Source organism: Telopea speciosissima, chromosome 10 (genome assembly GCF_018873765.1).
Source record: "Telopea speciosissima isolate NSW1024214 ecotype Mountain lineage chromosome 10, Tspe_v1, whole genome shotgun sequence".
In the NCBI taxonomy this organism is placed as follows: domain Eukaryota; kingdom Viridiplantae; phylum Streptophyta; class Magnoliopsida; order Proteales; family Proteaceae; genus Telopea; species Telopea speciosissima.
In genome coordinates this window covers 53,121,770-53,143,516 of record NC_057925.1, presented here as the reverse complement: position 1 = coordinate 53,143,516, position 21,747 = coordinate 53,121,770, and the positions used below count along the sequence as shown (strand labels likewise).

Genomic DNA, 21,747 nt, shown 5'->3' with positions numbered 1-21,747 from the left:
TTACACCCTTCACCATGTGATAGAAAAGATACACAGATTCCCACTACAATGGCGTAACTTCTCTTTCTTCAAATTATAAAATATTTCTTCTACTCCTCCTTTCGTTTCCTTCCAAACAATTTCACTTTAACATATAATGGAATTTCTTTTTCTTATGACAAAGAGTGTATGATTTTGGCCTTTCGGTCTTCGTCGGTATATGTAGTTGCAGCCGACTTTTTTACTTTTCTTTTCAGAAACTAGGTATATATCTGTCAAAAAAATACAAATTTTCGATTGGGTTGTTATGTTTTCCCACTGTCGTCATTGGAATCATACGAAGAATATATTCTGTCACGAACAGGAGAAAACGGTTCCTTTTGATTTGATGATCAGCTTCTGAAATCAATCTACATTTGGTGTGGTTTCTCGGAAGAACAGGTTAGAGTTTAATAGAATTCTGATTTTGCCAACTTGTTTTTTGTTCTATTTATTCTTTCCGTTTAAATCCTGAATTATCTTGTTTAAGGTGTTAGTTTCGATTCCATGTTTATCATTTGTGCTCTTTTTAGCAATCTGTAAGTGGGCTAATCTTCTGTTGCAGTTTATGGTTTTTGTTGGATTTTTGATTGCCGACCCCATTTAGTTGGGATAAAGCTATGTTGTTGGTGTTGCTGGTGGTGGTGGGTTTTTGATAATTTCCCACAACTGGGTTCTTTCATAATTTCTCCTGACATTACTTAATTGACTTTTTTTCCTTCAACTATCTTTTTATTCCATTTCTGCTCCAGGTTTGTTGGCCTTTTGCTATTGTATGTATTGCTTTATTATATACACCCCTTCTCCCTGCTTCTTATCCGTCTCGTTGTTACTGCGTTTGGTTGTTGATTTTGAATTATTGATGTCGCAGTTTTGAGCTTGTTGCTGTATCTTGGACATCACTGCCAGAGGATTGGTATTTGTTTTCTTCTGGCAATTGGTGTTCTCTTGGATTTGCCATTTGGGGCCCCTTGCTTGATTGTCGCATAGATTGTGCTGGGCATGGCTGCAAGTGGGACTTCATCTGTTACAGTACATAGGAGTTCTAGAGGGTTCAGAACTGTTTTGTCTTCTGCTGTTCTTGAATGGCTGCTGATTTTTCTCTTATTTGTCGATGCGATTTTCTCCTATTTGGTGACCAAATTTTCTCGGCACTGTAAATTACAAATCCCATGTCTGTTATGCTCGAGGCTTGATCATGTCCTAGGTGATGAGAAGCCGGGATTCTATAGAAATTTAATATGTGGTGCCCATAAATTAGAGATCTCATCATTGGTTCTTTGTCATATTCACGATAAGCTTGCGGATGTCCATGAAATGTGCGAAGCATGCCTCTTCTCCTTTGCTACAGAGAACAAGTCCAATTCTGAAACATACAGGTTGCTGGTGGGTAAATTGGGAATGGATCCTGAACATAGTGTTGATGAGTATCCCCTTCTCAATGATCCTTCTCCTGATTCTTTTAGGACAAGGCCCTGTTCGTGTTGCAACAATCCATGGGCAATGAGATCATCAGCCAGTAGGTATCTCCAGACCAAATTGAATGCACCTGAGCTTGGAGAACTTGATGTTCCTTCCCTGCGTCCGGCAGAAAATGGCGATTTTCGATATCAGGGTGGCATGCAGAAGAGAAGAGAAAAACCATCTGGGTCGCTGAGAGATTCTAATCAGGGTAGTCGCAGTGTTGATCCTTTGTCTTATATTGGGTACACTGAGCTGAAGATTTCATCTGATACTGAGTCAGAAGTCCCATTTTCTGATGAAGACGATGTAAGCGCTCTGGCTTTTGAACCAGATGATCTCAAGGAAGATTTAATATCTCAATATGAGCAGCTGGAGACTCATCCAAGTAGTCCAGGGATTTTACCTATGAATATGTCATATGATTTCACCCTAGAGAAGATGATCCATGAAGCTTCTACATCCGAGCATTCAGTTTTAATACCACCCATGCAGCTTGAAGTAGACAAGCCCCATGATGTGGCATCTTCTGCACCTGATGTTGCTATTGGGCATGGATTGGAGGAACTTAACTGGCACCAAGTTGAACAGAGAGTCAACCCTTCTGCACCATGTGAACTTATCTCACTAGATGACATTCCTGCATCAACCTGTGCCATGGAAGCTCCTGTTGAAGTACTAGGAGACAACTGTAAACTCTCTCTCTCTCTCTCTCTCTCAAATACACAAACACAGACACATACACATGCACATGCGCACGCACTCACACACACACTCTGCACAAATGCTTGCATGCACATTTATGTTTCAACTTTTGACTTTTATCCTGCTTGAACTGGTTCTTACAGCAGATGCTATGGAGACTTCTAATACCGAGCACACTTCTATCACAGAAAGTGGGGAAGTCTGTAAACCAGGAAGTGGGTTAACCATGACATTTGGATTGGATTTGAAAACAGATCAGGTTTCAAATGCCACGGGATCTCCTGGAGACAATGGTAAACTCTCTCTCTATCATATATATATATATATATATATATATATGTATGTATGTATGTATGTATGTATGTATGTATGTATATGTATATATACAAAGCACAGAGACACACACACTCATGCACAAAGGCTTGCTTGCACATTTGTGTTTAACTTTTGACTTTTCTTCTGCATGAAATGGTTTACAGATTCTATGGGAACTTCTGATACTGGGCATACTTCTGCCAAAGAAAGTGAGGAAGTCTGTAAACCAGGAAGTGGGTTAACCATGACATTTGGATTGGATTTGAAAACAGACCAGGTTTCAAGTGATTACAGTCCACTATTGCCCAATTCTCTTTCTGATGCATACAAGTTAGCTGTGGGTAACAAGGGAAGTCAAGCATCTGGTCAGCTTGCAGAACAACTTAGTGGAATGGATAGTGCAAGAGTTAGTGAAGATCTCAAGCTGTTTCTGTCACACCTATCATCTGTTCGAGGGCTTGAGTTGTCAGGGAATGATATGGGTCCCAAGGTGCATGGAAATGGTGATGAATTGAAGACTTCTGATTCTCCTAGCTCTATTGGAGTGCAGATACTTCAAAAGAAGATCTCACTTGAGAGGAATGAATCTGGGTTTGAATCTTTGGATGGAAGCATTGTCAGCGAAATTGAAGGTGAAAATGTGGTTGATCGGTTGAAACGACAAGTTGAGTATGACCGGAAATCAATGAGTGCTTTGTACAAGGAATTGGAAGAAGAAAGAAATGCTGCTGCTATTGCTGCAAATCAGGCACTTGCTATGATTACTAGACTGCAAGAGGAGAAGGCAGCACTCCATATGGAAGCCTTGCAGTACCTACGAATGATGGAAGAACAAGCAGAGTATGATGTAGAAGCATTACAAAAGGCAAATGATCTCCTTGCTGAAAGGGAAAAAGAGATGCAAGATCTGGAAGCAGAGCTTGAATTTTACAAGGAAAAATCCTCAGATGAATCAATGTTGGAGAATGTACAGGAGGCAACATCTGATATGAGGGGAGTAGACATGAGAGTGGATCATTCAGAGCCAAGTGGCATTGAAACTGATGCCAGTATTCCTTGTTACACTCCAGATACTAGAGAATCTGACAGTAGTGATAAACCTGAAGGAACTAATGATATGAGCATTTTGAAGAATTCAGTATTAGACTTTGAAGATGAAAGGTTATATATATCACAATGTTTGAAGAAGTTGGAAAAGAGGCTGCATCTATTTTCTGATAATTGGGTTTATGTGGACTTGTCAAATGGTGTGTATTCTGGGAGGGACGCAGACGAAATTAATGATCTGGAAGAGATTCATGAAAATGAGTTAGCTCAAGAAACTAGTGATTTGGTGGACAAAGATTTTTCGGTGCAAAGGGGTGCGTTGCTACCTAAAGGAAACTCTCCTGCAGAAGAAAGATACAATCCCCCAGTTGGGAACTCTCTTGATGATAAAGAAAATGATCATATTGCTTGTGATAGGCCGGGCTCCACCATGGATGGTGGGGTGTCTGGTTTCGAATCTGTGGGGAATGAAGTTTCAGACCTGAATGAGAGGTTAGCGGCACTTGAGGCAGACAGGAATTTTCTTGAGCATGCTATTAATTCTCTTAGGAATGGGGACGAAGGATTAAAATTTATTCGAGAGATAGCTCAGCACCTGTGTGAATTACGGAAACTAGGCATAAAGAGAAGAGAGCAAGCTATTGCTTGAGGTTTTGTCATGGTGACCAAAAGGTAATCTTTTCTACTCTCTTGCGTTCTCTTTTATTGTTTTATTCATAGTTCCCTTTGAGTGGATTATCTTGTTCCCTCATTTATTTATTTGATCACCTGGAAACTTATGACTGTTTAGCTTATAAGTGCTTGTTTGGAACAGCATACTTACTTTCCAGTGCATAATCAGTGCTGTTCTAACTATTTCTTCAGCCGTTTACTGCAAAAGCACTCATAACTCCTCCATAATGTTAGTGTTTATGTGTTTGTGCTTTTTTAGATTCCTATCAGCCACTATAAAAGTTTGTCTGTAATTAATAGTGATGATCCTATCTATCCTAGGAAGAGGGTAAAAGGTAGACCTCGGGCCAGCCTTCCCTTTGACATAAACTTTAAATAGAATGTTTTTTTTGGTCGTTCGTTCTGCTCTCTCTTTATGCTAATGAAGTTTATACTTGTGCTTCTTAAGTGAATGAAAGGCCCGATGGATGGCTGGTAAACGTAAAAACAGATGCTTGCAAGGAAAGCATATTATAAGAAGTGGATGTTGTAAAAAACCAATTTCACTTTTGTGCTTCCTTTTACTGTTTAAGCATGAAAGATAGAAGGTGACCACTTGTAGTGAGGACTAGTTATTGTTTTTGATTTGGAAACCCCTGATGCTTAAGATGCACAGAGAGAATAGACTGTTCCAATCCTGATGCAATGTTCCAATGGAGCATAAACAGTTTATACATGGACAAATCCAGTTTGCAAGCATGTTATCCAGTTTGCAAGCATGTTAAATGTGCTTGGTCTGAATTCGTCGTGAGTTTCAGAAAATTTTGGGCTGTAATGTGGGTTCTATTGGGTTATGGATTTTGGATGACGGCGTTGTTTATGCCTCTCCCATGTTTTCCAATCCTTTTTTTTAAACTTCAATCCTCTATTAATAAGTTGCTTGGAAGTTCGGGCACACATTTGAGCCAGTAGGTACGGCGTGGACCATGTGATGTCTCACATATCTTTTGGGATCCCATGATATTTCCCTCTGACATTTATTTTTGTTTGTTGCAATGTTTTTGTATTTTACTTTTATCAATTAAACATTGTCCTTTGGATCAGTTTTGCAATGTACTTATTCTGCTGGTGTTCATTGCATGGGAAAAATGCACGGTAGGAAGTGGTCAGATTTTGTTTAAACTTAAAGAAGGAAACTTTAGGTCAAAACGGAAAGGGATACACTGACCTTATTCGGGATGATAAGAAAGATTGACTGAATAAATTAATTAAAAAAAAAAGTGTATGCAGTTGTAAGTGAAAAAATATGGGTGATCATGTGGCTAGGCTGGATAGAGTTATAGGTCCACTATTCTACTGACTGAGCCTCCATCTATTTTGTCAATTACATGGATAAAAGATTGCAGTCCATTGCTTGTGCAGTGCAACAACAAAGAGCAGTTATAGTAGAGGTAATAAATGCACATATGGGGTCTTTGTCATCAAGGTTTTGGCACCTTCCTCTTAAGTTTAGAGGACTCTTAATGGTGACGAAAATAATAAATACACCCCTGAAATCGTTGTCCTTAAGATTTCAATTCACTGATTTTTCTGCACCTTCTTTGCCATAGATGGCTGTCAATTATGTTGTAGCATCCCATGTATTTGCTAATCAAAGTTCTACTCATTGGAGTTGTAAGTGTGTAGCTTTACATAGGAGAGTAAGAAAAGAAAATTTCTGGTTCATTGGCATATCAGCCTGAAGGAAGTTCTGTCCACATTTGGAGATATGGAGAGGCATAATTGAAGTTTCCATCAGGAGGGTATTATGGTAATGATTGGTTAATATTTGAGGGGGGTCCTACTTATAAATAAAAACTATATAAGGGATCCAGCAGCAGGTAAGTTTGTTGGTTTCCCCCCCCCCCCTTAAAATCTATTTTGGAATTTAGTAAGTTGAAGTTACAGGTACAAGAAGTAGATAATAGGTTCAAGAATTAGAATGTAGTTCGAACTTTTTTGAAGTACATTAGTAGTTTATGAAATTTCTAAATTTTGTGTTCAAGTCATGGTAGAAGTTAAAAGGTTATAAGGAAATAATACTTGGAGGATTTACTAAATTTCAAAGCATTATCATCTATTTGAAGAAAAAGAGGGTAGGATTTATGTAACGCCCCAAGAAGATGGCATAGTACCAGCCTACCTGAGAGATTGTTGAGGTGTCCCAACCAAGAGACGGCTTAGTACCAGGGGGTTTGGGAGATTTGTGAGAGGGTGCAAACTTAGTCCCACATCGGCTAGAAAGGGAGATCTTGAGCTACTGATAAAGAATAGCCTCTTCTACTTTGTATGACACGTTTTAAAGCCGTTAGGCCCATTGGGCCAAAGCGGACAATATCATGCCAAGAGAGGGGCTGGGTCGTTACAGTTTATGTACCATATTATTGATTTTACTGCATTGATGTGGAATTCTTGCTCTACTTCTCTGCTATTGTGGTTGTTGTCCTTGAGTTTCTAATGCTAGCTATTGTTTATATAAAGACCAAGTGACTTCTGGCTCTCCTAGTCATCTGCCTTTATTTTCTTCTTCATCTTGACCTATTTTCTATTTTCTGCTATAGAGATTTCAGCAGCCTTCTAGCTGCCGTATCCCTCTTCCTTCCGTATTTTTCTAATCCTAGTTATTGGTTTTACTCTGTTGTATGGAACAGTGGACCAATCCTTTCTTTCTCCCCTTTGTGTATAGAAATTTGTTGGTCTAATAGAAGTGTGAATTTTTTTTGGGGGTGGGGTGTGTGTGTGTGGGGGGGGGGGGGAGTTTAGAGAACATCGGTTTACTCTGTTATGTGTGAAATAAGTCAATAATTCTCTCTTTTTCTCGCTCTGTGTCTTAGAAATAACCTACCTGGCTACTGCTATGCTCAAGAATATTCTCAACATACTATAATTTTACTTTTACAAACCCAAATAATCTCCCTTACTTTGAAACATATTGGATTTGATATGTGTGGCCATGTGGGGCACACAATATGCTCGGTTGCTACTTGACTACCTTCATAAGCATTCTAATATCAAGTGAGTGACATTGAATAATTTCCATTTTAATTGGAACAAGTTGCTCCTCTCTTTACACTACAGTTGCACAACAATGTGGTGAGTTAAATGGGCCACACTTCTATTAGAATGTGTGTGAGGACTTTGTCAACTATCAGGTTGAGTTAGTTTCTAAACAGTATCTCCATTAGGTCTTGGGTTGCAACCACACATGAATTTGTATGACCTATAATTCTCATCCCCCCACCCTTCTAATTTTCTTTTAAAAGTTTCTGTGAGGTTCCCTCTTGATATTTTGATCTACCTTGTCCCCTATCCTGATCCATTCAAACAGAAGATGGGGGTAGCTTGTGGTTACTGTCAGTTAAGTTGCTTTCAGGTTGACAAATACCAGTACCAAACCTATTGCTATCCCTAAAGAATACAAATGATTGAGGGGAGCTCATGTCTATTACTGTGTCATGAACTCGTGGGAAAATCATGGCACTGGAAGATTTATGAGGCGTATCTTTTGATTTAGTTGTATGAGATGGATGTGGGATTTTGGAATGCAGTATGGACTTCATGGTGATGCTAGGTTATTCCAAGGTGCATTTTCTGGTCATAAGAATTTTGGAAACGCCTGCCCACCAAGGCTTCAATGTCCATCTGATTAGTTTGGAACATAGTTTGAAATTTCTATGACTGTTGAGATATGTATCACAAGTAGGGGGTTTGTTCCTATCATGATTACATAATAGGCTAGTTGCTATTTCTTTGCTATGTTTCCTACTCTAGGTTAGATTCTCTTGTTTCCTTATTAAATTAGTTTCCTATTTTCTCTCCTTGGCTGACAAGGAATTAGTTTTCTTTTCTAATGTAACTTTCTATTGATTTTATTATAAATAAGATAAGGGAAGAAGAGACTACTCTCACGTTACTGAGAGCTAACATAATCTATTGCACAGTCTTCTTCCATCTTCTCTTCTCTCTTTTCTCCTCTCTAAAGTTACTGGTTACAGGTCCTAGGTTTTCTACAATGACATATCTCAGTTTCGACAGTTGTTGAAAAGAAATGGCATGTGAATTGAGGGCTCTTCTAGTTTTCAGTTTTTTCACCAAAATGTACCATATTTCGGTGCCATTTCAGCCATTTCGGTGGTATATTTTGACCATTTCGGTGCTGTTTCGGCCATTTCTGTAGTAAATTTCAGTTTCGACTATGGTCAATGTTGAAGTTGTGGTGACATTTAATAGTGTGGTGATGTTTTAGTGTTAGCGGTGACATTTATAATTTGTGGTAGCTTTTAGGCTTATGTTTATGAGTCACGTTGTTGTTTAGAAAGTGTGGTGGTGTTTAAGTTAAGTGATAGAATAAGTAAGGTTAGTAGTGTCAGTGTAATAGATTAGGGTTATTATTAATTCTAGTTACTGCTCACGTTTGGTCAGACAAGTCAAACTGTGAGCTCTCATCCCTTCTCATCTCTCTCTCGGTTCTCTTCTTCGTAGATGCTAGTTGTGTATTATTTGATTTCATAACATGGTATCAAAGCCAAAAAGTAGCCCTAGTTGTTGAAACATGAAAACTAGGGTTTCTTATACTGTACAGATTTGATTTTTTTGACTTGAAAATTTCGGCTGCGGCTGTTTTGTTTTGTTCCAGCCATTAGCAAGTTTGTTTATTGGCCTGTTGAACTGGCTCCCACAGATACCCTGTTTTCCCTTTCGTCCACTCAACTTTATAAATTCGTATATCATCAAAAAAAAAAACTTCATAAATTCATATTTCAACTCTGATTGCTCCTAAACTTGGTATGTTAGTCCCTGGCATAAAAACCCATCAATTCCAACTTATAATCCTCAGTTTAATATTATTTTTCTCTACCTGACATACCCCTACCCTGTTCTGTCCGAGACTGTCAAAACCCTAATCGAACACTTTGAATCTCAAATAATTTCGCAGATATTTGGGGTCTGATTGAATCTATTTGGAGAGCCACTAGACCTTATTTTGGAGGCCAACAGATCAGCCTGTTGGTGATATTGAAGATTGCATATGATTGTAGCATTATTTTTCTTCAACTCCAGTAATTTCAGACCTATAACCAAAATTGGTTAGTGCTGTTGATCTATTATTCTATTGTCAGATTTGGTGAAGACTGTTGAAGTGATACTACTGCTGAATATAACGGACTTTCAGTTTCAGTTTTATCTCAGATTTCCTGCACTGTGATAGCTTGCAGATACCCTGTTTAGGTTTTATTTTGCTCTGCTTTGGATTCTTCCATTATAGAGAATCTGGCCTTCAGATCAGGCTATAATTTTGGGCAGTTAATCTCTGTATTGGGTGTAGCACACGACCAGAATTTGGTTAACATATAACCTACAGATTTAGAGATATCTGGATTCCTAATTTTTAGTAGAGTTTCTATTTTTTAAAACTTGTCTATATTTTGATATTCAACCATTGGATACACTTCAAACTCTGGGGTTTTTATCTGTTGACTAGAAGGGACACTCGACCAGAAAAGTGAACAAATCTGAGTTTTGGATCTTATGATATTGGTTCTCTCCTATTCTGGCTCCTTATTGGTATTGTAGCCATAGGATTTGGCTACTTTTTGGGAGCTTGTTCATCATCCTTATGCGTTCACTCTACTAAATTTTCATTTTGATCAGACGTGCGGATTGGCTGTTCTTTCTGTTTTTATTTTTATGGTAACAAGATCCTATTTTTTAGGAACAAGTTTCTCTTTTTTAAGGACTTTCTACAAAACCAGATCCCACCGTTGGATGATGACCATATTTTGAGGGAATATTCTCTGTATTGAAAGCATACTTGTCCAAGATCTGTTGTTGCTATTTTTCATCTTGTGGGTGCCTTACATCTAATGTGCTATTGCAATTATTGAATGTTATTTTTATTTGCTCAAATTTATTTAAATTTAATTGATCTGGGATCTTATTTTTTGAGGCTGCTTATGGTTACGTGGTTTATGTCTGCTGATGTTGGTTGTTACTGCTCTATGATGATGGGTTACTCTTTGTTGTCTCCTCTGCATTTTTTGTCCACGTGTAGTGCTACATGTGAGGGGGGAGATTGGAGATTGTTATTTGAGATTAGTATTAGAGTAAACTTCTTGTACACCCCCTGAGGTTTGTCTCGTGGCTTGCACACCCCCTACCTTTTAAAACCTTACTTTCAGACCCCCTAGGACTGATAGAATACCCATTCCGTTAGGGTGGACCTGTTAACTGATGATGTCAGCAGGCCATAAATTCATAAAAGGCCAAAATACCCTTATGGCAATAGGAGTCTACCATAATACCCTTTTGGATAAATTAGAATCTATTGGAGGATGGTTGCGGAGACACTGGAAAAGAGGGCGGCGGCGCCTTCAGCAAGCAAGAAAAAGCTGAAAGTAACAGAAATTGCAAGGCTCAGAACTTACAATTGCACTGATTTACATGATTCCAGTAACAAAGGCCCTAAAAAAAAACTAATGATAAGAAGGGAAATGAAACCCAATTGCTCAATTCAGAAATAATAAGATTTTGAAGCAAAATTAATTACTGTTGAAACTTAAATTCGTTGGGAGATATAGATTTTCTGTGTTTCTATGTATTTAAATTAGAATCTGCAGATGTAATTGAACCAGTCAATAATAAAGTAAACAGGGGAACAGATCATGAGGAGAAGAAGTTAACTGAGTGAAGATGAACTGTGTCTAATCAGAAAGCGAATCAAGAACCGATCCAATTTTGCTCTTGTACAGCACATGGATGTACTCATCCACATCAAAGAAGAGCATCCACTTGGCCATGAACTTATAACGATGCAAGCAGTCATTCACCACCAGGAACTGATTGTGATAGTGCCCATCAAACCTTTCCTGCTCTCTGATATCCTGCAATGTCACATACCCTTTCTTCATTCACGGCTTCAAAACCTCTAAAATCCCACGATTAACCCCTCCAGCATCATAAATTACATAGTGGGATTTTTCTCCGAACAGTTTCACTTGGTATGCCATCCACTCCCTTATCCTCTGAGGGCTCAGATTCCGTACAAAGGCAACCTACAATAAAGATAATCGTAAGGAGGCGAAGAAGTGAAAATCGAAGTGTTGAAGCTACCAGGAGCTTCATTCAGTGCTTGGATTTCTTCAGTTACATTAGAATCTCGATCGCCACCACCGCCGTCGGCACCTAATGGCTCAGTGAAGGTACAATTGACGACGACGACGGTGTAGACGCGGCCGTAACCCCAATCAGGGAGAATCTTGTAAGATCTGTGCCTTGCAATTTAGTAACGAAGGCCCTAAATTGTTATAGTGGGTTTGATTTACATGATGGTGTAGACCAAACCCAGAGAAATCTTGTAATTTCGAGCCCTAAATTGTTATTTCAAGGTTGGAAATGGAATAAGGATACAATGGTCATTTTAGTTTGGCTATTTTGGAAAAGATGCACAAAGGCTATTTTGGTCCTTTACATTATAAAACTAACACCTGACTAACACGGTAACACTCAAAGTCCTACGGGGTTTGTAAGTAAGGTTTTAAAAACAAGGGAGTGTACAAGTAAACGGGACAAACCTCAGGGGGTGTAACAAGATTGCCATCTCCTGTTTTCATGTTTTTATTTGAATATTATTATTATTGCTCGTTCATGTCATCTGCAATGTGTTTTCTTATGAAGACTGTTATTGTGGCTTGCAACAACCTTATACTATATTTGTGGTTTGCAACTATCTTATGTTCTTATGTTGTATTTATGGTTCGCAGCAACCTTATGCTGTGTTATTGTGGTTCACAACACCCTTATGCTGTGCTCATGGTTTGCAGCTACCTTATGCTAATATCTGTGGTTTGCAGCTGCCTTATGCTGTTATCTGTGGTTTGCTGCAATCTATGTTGCACTTTTATACTTGGTTTGGAGCACCCTATGTTCTTTTTTTTGTCTTCTTTGGGAATACTATTGCTTGCCTTCCTTGAGAAGGGTTTATGATGTTGCTGTTGCTGTTACTGCTATAGTATTCTGGTTTGTGGTTGGTATTCTCTGTCGCAAATTTTGATCGTTGCTGTCTTGATTTATTCGATATAAAGATTTTTCTCTACTGTTGCTGTTGATGATTGGTGTGTTTGTGTTTGTATTGCAACCTGAAGGAAATTTTCTGTGTTCACTGGCATCTACGACTGTTATATATATGTTCAAGACTGTTTTTTCTGTTTATATCGTTTCTAGTTGTTCTAAGCTAGATCCTTAATTTATATGCTCCAGCTTGAGGTGGAGTGTTTAAGTGTGGGGACATTTAGTAGTGTGGTGATGTTTTAGTGTTAGTGGTGACATTTATAGGTTGTGGTAGTGTTTAAGCTCATGTTTATAAGTCATGCTGTTGTTTTGAAAGTGTGGTACTGTTTAAGTTAAGTAATAGAGTAAGGGTACTAGTGTCATTGTAATATATTAGGGTTATTATTAATACATATTACTGCTCATGGTTGGTCTGACAAGCCAAACCGTGAGGTCTTTTCCTCTTTCTCTCTCTCTCTCTTTTTCTTCTTCTTCATCGATTATGGTTGTATTATTTGATTTCGTAACAGTTGAAACCAAATTCTTGAACGTTGGTTTGGACTATGGATACAGTCTAAAGTGAAGAACGATAAACTTTGTGGGTTTATTTGTAATGAGCTATTTAATGGGCCTATAGTATAGGTTGGAGTTAGAATAGGGATTTTAGTCTTTTCCTTGTAGCATTAAGAGTTTTGAAAGCCAAAGTGGTATTTGGTCCTAGTTTCCCTGGTTTCTTCTATTTTTATAAATCCTATGCAGCACTATCCTTTTGCCCATCATCTTTCCTTGTAGTTCAGCTTTGAAATTCATAACCCTAGATCAAATAGGCGGTAAGTAAATTATTCTGTATAGGTACATGATTTTTAAAGAGAGTAATAAATCTCTCCTAAAATTATTCTGGTTAGGTAAATTCCTAACCCTAGATCAAATAGACAGTAGTAAATTATTCTGATTAGGTGCATGATGTTTAAATAGAAAAAGTAATAAATCTCTCCTAAAATTATTCTGATTAGGTACATGATGTTTCAAGAGAAAAAGTAATAATTCTCTCTTTCAATGCTTAGACCATTTCATGAATTTAACAATATTTTATTTCCCCCACTGACCTATCCAAGATACAATTGGTGTACCTGTGACTAAATGAGTTTGGTCAAGTAGGCTTTTGAAGGGAAAGTTAAACCGTCTGGACAAGGTCTTCTTATGCACTGTTAGATAATTGAGGGCTAGGTCACTCTTTTGGTTCAGTATAGAGATTAACTTTCTGTATTGGTGCTTGTCTTGCCAATTTTTTAATCTGGGAGTTGGTGGATAGGGAAATGAACTGGCTGGGCTTGGGCTGTGCGGTGTGCCAAGGTAAGCCCAAGCCACCCTGGGTTCAGATGGGGTACAATTTCAGGCTTGGCACAGTTGCCCTACAATTAAAAAAGGGAGGAGGGGTGGGGGAGGATGTAGAAGAGGAAGAAAGCCTTGGATTGGTCATGTAGCCGAGTAGAGTTGGTTTAAATTTTTAATATTAATGTAGCCAACGTTAAATGGTTTATTAGTATCAAAAAGTTCTGTTCTTTTGATTACACACTAGTTTTTCTGTACCAGTTTCTCTGAAAGCTTGAATTAGTAAGTTACACATCTTAATAAACTCATCTGCTTGCTTCATCTAGACAATATACGTTATTTTACCCCGCTATTAAATTCAGAGTTGTGAAGCTAAAAATGTTGGCACAATATATTGCAGCGGTACTGGATGTCCGGAATTCTAAGAGTGAATTGGAGGAATATTTTAAACTGTTCTCAATGACAGAAAATAAAGTTTTTCTCATGTCTACTCAAAAGATTAAAAAAAAAGTGATATCCCTGAGGGGTGTGGGGAGAAGAGAGTGGAGGGGCTGAGAATTGATGTGAACAAAAGCATCTCATATATGGGGAAGTTTGCTGCTCAACTTTGTAATGTTGCATCTCTCATTTGTTAATAATGATGTTGATCATGATGATGGTATTGAAACAAAAAAGAAAAGATGGATGATGATCATATGAAAATTAATATGAACCATTATTATGACTATTAATGTTTTCATATCTCTGAAATGCCCAGGGTACTCCTATGATCTCCCTTTATTTTATGCTTCTAATATGAACTGCTGCCAGTAGATCTTACCAATTTCTCCTGCCATTATAACTGGCACTTCAGATCTTATCAAAGACAAATATTTTTTTCCGCTTGGGTTACCAGCATGAAGATGTGGGTTTGTCCAAGGGTGGCCAGGAAGGTTGGGAGTTAAGACTATTCCAGTCCACCCCTTCTGGGGCCTGCAAAAGTGGGATCATAATGGGTTGCACCCTTCATATCAGAGCAGATCCGCTAGAGTGCATTGATGAAACAGATGAACTCCACATATAGGTGAACAAAAATGAATAACTAATTCTCCAGTGGTTTGTGGATCAGTGGATGCTTTATAGAACCAAGAACACAAATTTCTTTTGCATGCAATATGAGACTAATGATCACATAAACTGGCTGATTTTCTTTCTTCTTCTCTTCCCCCCCCCCCCCTTTCTTGTTATATACTCAAAGTAGAATTTTGAAAATCTTAGCATGTTCAAACCTCATTTCCTTTTTCATTGGTCTCTAGTTTATCATATAGACTAGACAGAATTTCAGTTTGCATACATCCTCTCTTGATCAAGACATCGGTATGAGGACGAATTTGTGCTAGCTTTTGATTGATCAATATCTTAATGTTTCAGACAAAGAAGGAATTCAAACTCTGGAAAACAGAAAGTCAACTAAATTATCGAAGACTTGCGTGAATAGGGTGCAAGCTTTGTTGCATTCCAAGAGCTCCCTTGCAACATTCTGTCCAGAATTGCATGTACAGTATTACCAGCTTCATTGTTCCCAAGGACTCACATTTTTCATTCCTTCTCATTTTCTTTTCTTGGCTTTTTCTTTTTTTTTTTCTTTCTCTGATAGGCTTGTTCTTCTATTTGATATGTTCTTTAAGGTTTTCTTTTTTTCTTTTTCTTTTTTTGGGTGGGGGTGGGGGTGGGGGGTTTGGCAGTCAATGGATAAATTGTGTAAGGCTTATTTTTTGTGTGTAAAGATAATTTATTGTTTGTATTTTCGTAAGGTTGGGTTCAATTACCCAACCTACCATCTGCTGTAAATTTAAACAGGTTCAGATTTCAGGTTGTTATAGTGGTTAAAACCAAGCAAGTCCCAGTTTTTCTCTACATGTGGTCCATTATTTGATGTTTCTATGAAAACTGAAGTCTGTTTCACTTTATGGTCCAAAGTAAGAGCATTTCAATTTAATTTAGGGGGATGAAGGGTTAACTACAATGCCAGTGTTGGAGGAATCTCGAGCACTCTAATGGCGGCACCGGAGCCGGAACAGTACAATTTACATGGCCCCATACAGTCAAGGTAAGAAAATTAAAAATAAAAAAATCCCATGGAAGAGAGATAGTACAGTAGCATCATGGGAAACTTTTCCCCTTGATTTAATCTCTCCCTTAAATCTGCTTTAATCCGTTAATAAGAAAATACTTCTTTAATTAGAAGCTAAATCACATTAATTTATAAGTTCAATAATTTAGTTGTAGCTCAACCTAATCTTGATCATGTAGGGATTTGAAGATGGATCCACAATTCTCATGAAATCAATAATATATTGGAATTAGTTCTAATTTAGCAGCTGAAATTTAGGTAATTCGGCTTATAAAATGTAACAATTTCCAGTTATGTATTGTTTTTTTCTTCTTACAATATTTTAATTTACTTCTCATTATCTTTCATTCTTCCTTCTGCTGTTGGGAATTTGATCTTGATCTTTGTCTCTCCTCTTCATAGAAAATGGAGAAAGATCCTAGGTCGAGATTGATGGGACTCAAACTTGCAACTTCCGCCTTGACCTAATATTCCTCTTTCTTATTCTTAAGCAAACCTCCGAGAGGGTTTGGTTGATTCATAATTTATGTTTCATCCTTTGTTTCTCTTTCATTTGCTTCGAGAAAAATATCGAGTGGCCTTTAGATTATGACTGATTTTCTATTAAAGTTATAATAAATAAGAATGTTGATTTAGTTAAGTTGTGCTTGAACTCCATACAATTATCAACTGTGTCCTCACAAGAAATTGAGTAACCACAAAGTTTGCAACCTAGGGTTGCCACTTTAGCCTAAGGTTGAAATATGAAACATAACAAAATTCGAAATTCATAGTCACTACTCACAACCATAGTTATTAAATTTGTGAATAATTTGTAAAACTTGGCAAAAATTAGACTGAACCTGAAATAGTTAATTTTTTTTCAAAAAAAAAATCATTAATTTGATTTTCACAAATAATTCAGCTCTAATAATTTGAATTCCAATAATAGGTCCTTGCGAATAATTCATGAAAGAGTGAGGAAGTGAATAATAATTCAGCGTGATATTTCTAGTTTCGTTAAAATTTTCTATAAAAAAAATTAAAATGCATGAATTAATTCAATTCTTTTTTATAATTATTAATTTTTTTTACATTCTACCATTTTTTAATTGAATTTTGACTCTTTTTTTTTTGTCTTTCAAATTTGCATATCAAAATAATCAGAAATTTTTTTTTTCCTTTCCTTATTTTCAACCCGAACTATGGTTAAATTACATATATCTTTAGAGAACACAACCTTGTTTTAAGTCTTTGGTGTAACTTCAAAATAAAAAGGGAAAGAGAACGCTAACTGGGCGCGTGTCCCCTGTGCCTAGAAACAGGGGAGCAAAATCCCGAGGGTGTGGCAATCATTTTGCATGCTTTGTGTCTAAGCGTAGGGCAGCGCACCACAAGCGCCCATGTAGTGTTCTTTTTCCCATAAAAAAAAAAAAAGATAAGGGTAAGAGATCATTGTCTGGTTGTGTGGTGTCCGCATCAGTGCAGGGGCCAATGAGAGCACATGTAGGGACATCAACATAGATATAATTTTTTATTTTATGGAAGGTAAGGTGGTATTTTTACACACTCTTGTGTCTAGCATAAGAGCCACGTGACAAGGTAGCATTCATTTTTCCATAATATAATAATAAAAAAGGTGTTGCTTCTTATCTTGTAGGTGGGCTTGGGAGTTTTCATCAAAATTACATTGTTGAAAGAAAGGAAAGGTTTTTACCAAAAAAAAAACAAAAGAAAGAAAGGGTTTTGGTAAGTGTCACTATATTATTAAATTGCCATCATTGTCACAACCTATCACATTGGCAAGCAGAATAAACAGAGGTGGAAAGAAATCCTCTCCAGAGCTCATCTGACGGTCGGAGGAACTCAGAGTATATGCCTGGATGCTCCCAGCCGTTGAATGTGAGTTGGAGATGATCTGGGTCCAACAAAGATCTCATTGGTCAAATTTCAACCCAAAATGAGTTCTCTCTCTTTCTGTAAAGATCCATCTAAATTTTGTAAGAAACTGCCATTAATCTCCACTTGTACATATTAGAAGTTTTGGCAATCTTAAAAGCAAAACAAGATTGTACAAATGAAACCCAATGTTTTTGGAAATTCTTTTCCATTTGAAACTAACATAGCTCATGGGCAAATTGAAAAGTGGACTATGGCACCTTGAGCCTCTCCCCACCCCCTCCAAACCAAGTTTTGTAATTTGTTATAGGGTTGATGTTTCTTGGTCTGCACAAACCATGTAACCTACACAATATTTGCCATGTGGAAGATTGTATAGGCTAAAATTTTGTGGATTTGCAGACCAAATAGTTTCCTGCCCACAAGTTAAGTTTTATCTCAAATGAAGTTTGTCAAGTGGCAAAACCATGCATTGAAAAATCAAAGACTACCAAAAGGGTGCATGGACCACCTATGCAGTACATAGACATACCGGAAAGGTAGATATTCAAATTTAAGAGTTAAAATTGACACATGACCAATTCAGATCATTTCTTAGATATTCAATATATAGTCATAATTACCACATTGGCCAAGTGGCACTATTATATATCTGCAGATTAGGTAGGTTTCATGGTCTTCGTAGAGCAGGAAACCTTTCATCTTTGTTATAAATGACCCGCAAGTCTATATTATACCTTCCTCAAAAGGAATATCTTGATGGCTCCCAAATATTTGCCAACTTACCCATTCAAAGGGAATGAGAGTGAAATGAGCCATGGAGGGAACTGAGATGGTGCCGACGGTGGCGAGCCTCTGACCATTGGAGGTGGGATCTGCCTTGGGAACTCAGGAACCTACCTGGCCAATGATTGTTAGAGAATAGTGTGAGAGAATGGTAGGTGCTGTTCGAGTTGGTTGATCAAACACCTGCGGCGAAGGAGCCGGACTCAAAGGCTTAATGCGAAGAGAGTGTGTAGGGTTTAATGAGAAATTTTCAAACTACTCTCTGTGAAATTCAACAAATCGTGCAAAATTATCGCTCAATGCCTAGTGAATTAAAAATTTTCATCCAAATAAATGCTCCTACACATGCTCTTATTGGCTCTTGAACTGCTGCAAACACTATATGATCAACCAACGATCTCTTGTCCTAATTTTATAATGGGAAAGGGATAAGCACATGCTCTACATGTGGTAAGCTAACGATTGGCACCAATGAAGACACTGGACAGAGCATCATATAGGAGGGACAAGGGAATCATTTCAAATAGGGAAAGAAAGAGACATAATGGATGCTAAATTACAATATACCGACGGTGTTCTCAGCCTTTTCCATTTTATAAAGGACGAAAGGTGAGCACCATGTTGATTCAGGCACATAGGCGGCCTGAACCACTGGGCAAATGGCATGGTGATGGTGATCCTTTCAAGGGGAGAGACTCAAAGAGAAAGACACAACCTGGGCACCTGGCAGCGTGCCAGACTTGTTCCTTTTATATAAAGGGAGAATGTTCTCTGTGCCTGCACCCAAACACATGGGGGTGGGTGCAATGACCACCCTACCCACCCAGAGTGGCAGGCCCATGTGTCTGGGCACAACCTGCGCTGCAGCACAGAGAACATGAGCATATAAAATTTCAATTTCATTTTTCAATACCTTTATGGATGGGACGGGTATGGTCCCTTCAACCACACGATCCAAATCTACAACATTGTAAGAAGTTGCTTCTCGACCTTCTAACGTGTCTACATATGATCATATGCACACTAGATTGCAGTGGGTGATGACCGACTCTTTCACCGTCCACGGTCCGTGCGAAGTTGACCCTTTACTGTGGCGTGGCTTTGCGTCCTGCAACAGCCAAGCAGCCACACATCCTGCATGCTCCTTCCTCCCCAGTTTTCATTCCCTCCGCTAGTGCGCTTGTATTCCATTCTTTAATCATGAATGTGGAAATCAAACCTATCATATTATCACCAGTGACTACGTTAGTGGCGGTCGTCGAGTGCAGCGTTGTTGTTCGATGAAAGGTCTGAGAGAGTTCCGGATGATGAAGAAAGTCATTCAGTCACTTCCCCCTCCCCGCGGTCCACATAACCCAAAATGAAGAAACTTCTCCTTCTGGATGCCGTCAGAATGATAGTGCAGGGCTAGCAGATATACATTAAATGCCTAGAAGATTGGGAGGCCCCAGAGGGAAGGAAGAGAGTCACGTCCACAAAACCTAAATGAGATAAAGATAACTTTATTTTCTTCAGGATTTAATCAACTAAATTAATGACTCTTCACTCTCCAACCTCCAAAGGTCCCATCTTTCTCCATCCAGTTCACACGTCTCTCTGAAAGAAGCAGCCTTATGGAAATTGTCTGATTCTAGAGACATGCAAACAGATAACCGCAATGAAATGTTGGAAAGAGGTTTCCGATATCTTAGATCGAGTGCCCAGTACTGTTGCTGTTATCGCACCCTGATCAGTACTGTTGGGTAACTTAGCTTTTCAAATTCAACTTCATAAATTAAATAGAAAGATAGAAGATTCCATTCCCACTTGAAAGCTTAGATTGATCAATAGAGGTCCCAAGTTTAGACTTTAGACTAGAGAGAGATCCCTAAAAGGGAAAATAAGATTTTCTTTAGAGGAGAAATATAACCTACCAAAAACAGCTTGACCCTCATGATCATTGATCTCTATACTTTTTTGATAAAGGCATGATCTATATACTTTGAGCCAACTATTTAAGGGCGTTCTCTTTTATATATTTTTGAGAAGTAGTATTCTATCCGTACACCAGTACTCCCATGTGTCTATCTTTCTCCTTAAAACAATGGAGCAAAGATGTCTTTTTGTTAACATGACACTTTCATGATACCATGTCATCCATATTGTTGTAGAATTAGATTATTCGTATCCTTTGACTGTACATTCCTTTCTTGTATACTCTAAAATAGGAAACTAATGTTGTACATATATTTTACCTTTTGGGGATTGATACAGTCAAGGTAAAACAATCAGAATTCATCATTCTTATACTTATCACTTTTCATCCCACCCCACCCCTACTGCAACCCAGTGACTAGTCCCACCCATCCTGCAAATCCCATCCCCACCCCCACTTTGCAAATCTCAGCCCTGCCCACCTTGTGTTTGTTAAGCTAGCAACATACACCAATTATAGGGCTGAACACAGGAGAGAAAAAAAGTCTTTTCCAAAGGGGTGAAAGATGATGACACATGCTGGGCACCCTAGTGGTGTGCCTAATCTTTTCTCTAAAAATTAATAAAGGATCAGAACTCACATGTGATCAGAACCGGATAAAATATTAATAAAGGGTTAATTTGGTCATTTTAAAACAATAGAGGAGAAGAAGAGGTAAGAACTCACATGTAATGAGAACCAGTTAATAGATTAATAAGAGGGGTAAATAGAGGGGAGAAGAAGAGATAATAATTCACTGAATAGAAATTTTCCTTAATCCTTCTGTTTGTTGGAGATCCGAAATATAGGTGGATAAAAGAATTCCTCCTTCACTGTCTCTTGTAGAAAACTAGGTCGTCCAAACTATAAGTTTCCATTTTTTAAGGAATTTATGTTAGACCGAAAAGGTTACTGAGGCAAACTTTTGAGGGTGATTACATGAGATTTGTAGGATTCTCCTTGATTGGACCCATCTTTTTCATTTTCATTTTATTGTTGTAAGGAAAAAATTATCAATGTGTTAAAACTTCTTTCCACCTACTAGTGGAGGGACTTGGCTCTTGTACAGCTGTGGCGGACGTTGTACAGGTGCAGCACGAAAATCACCCCAAATATATGGGGGTTGGTCATTTCACATGTAGGGCTCAGGTGGGATCTACCTATGAAATGACTTTCTTGCTCCTGTTTTTGCTGCCGTTTAGAAGTACTGCACCTGTGCAGCTCCCGCCACGGCTGCCCAAGATCTTTCTCCCAAGTGGAGGGAATTTCCTCACAGTAGTGAGATGTGGGTCAATACAGAAGGAGGAATACTTTTGCTTCATCTAAAAGAAAAGGGGGAGGCAAATAAATTATGACTGTCAGTGAGTGTTTCCTCCACTGGGAATGTCTCTGGAAATCTTTT

At 38.2% G+C, this 21,747-nt stretch overlaps 1 protein-coding gene across 5 annotated transcripts; it reads left to right on the top strand.

Moving 5' to 3' along the window:
* The first annotated feature begins 222 nt into the window (after positions 1-222).
* On the top strand, positions 223-15,273 carry LOC122642469 (myosin-binding protein 1-like). Of its 5 annotated transcripts, none has more exons than XM_043835965.1 (5): positions 223-420; positions 890-2,170; positions 2,331-2,403; positions 2,734-4,220; positions 15,027-15,273. In XM_043835965.1, exons 2-4 carry the CDS (start codon positions 1,021-1,023, stop codon positions 4,193-4,195), a joined length of 2,685 nt encoding a protein of 894 aa, XP_043691900.1. In that variant the 5' UTR covers positions 223-420; positions 890-1,020; the 3' UTR covers positions 4,196-4,220; positions 15,027-15,273. The 5 variants fall into 5 exon arrangements, with proteins under 5 accessions (XP_043691900.1, XP_043691901.1, XP_043691897.1 ...); XM_043835966.1 differs by having other exon boundaries at positions 2,331-2,443; positions 2,777-4,220; XM_043835962.1 differs by having other exon boundaries at positions 2,328-2,403.
* The last annotated feature ends 6,474 nt before the right edge of the window (positions 15,274-21,747 follow it).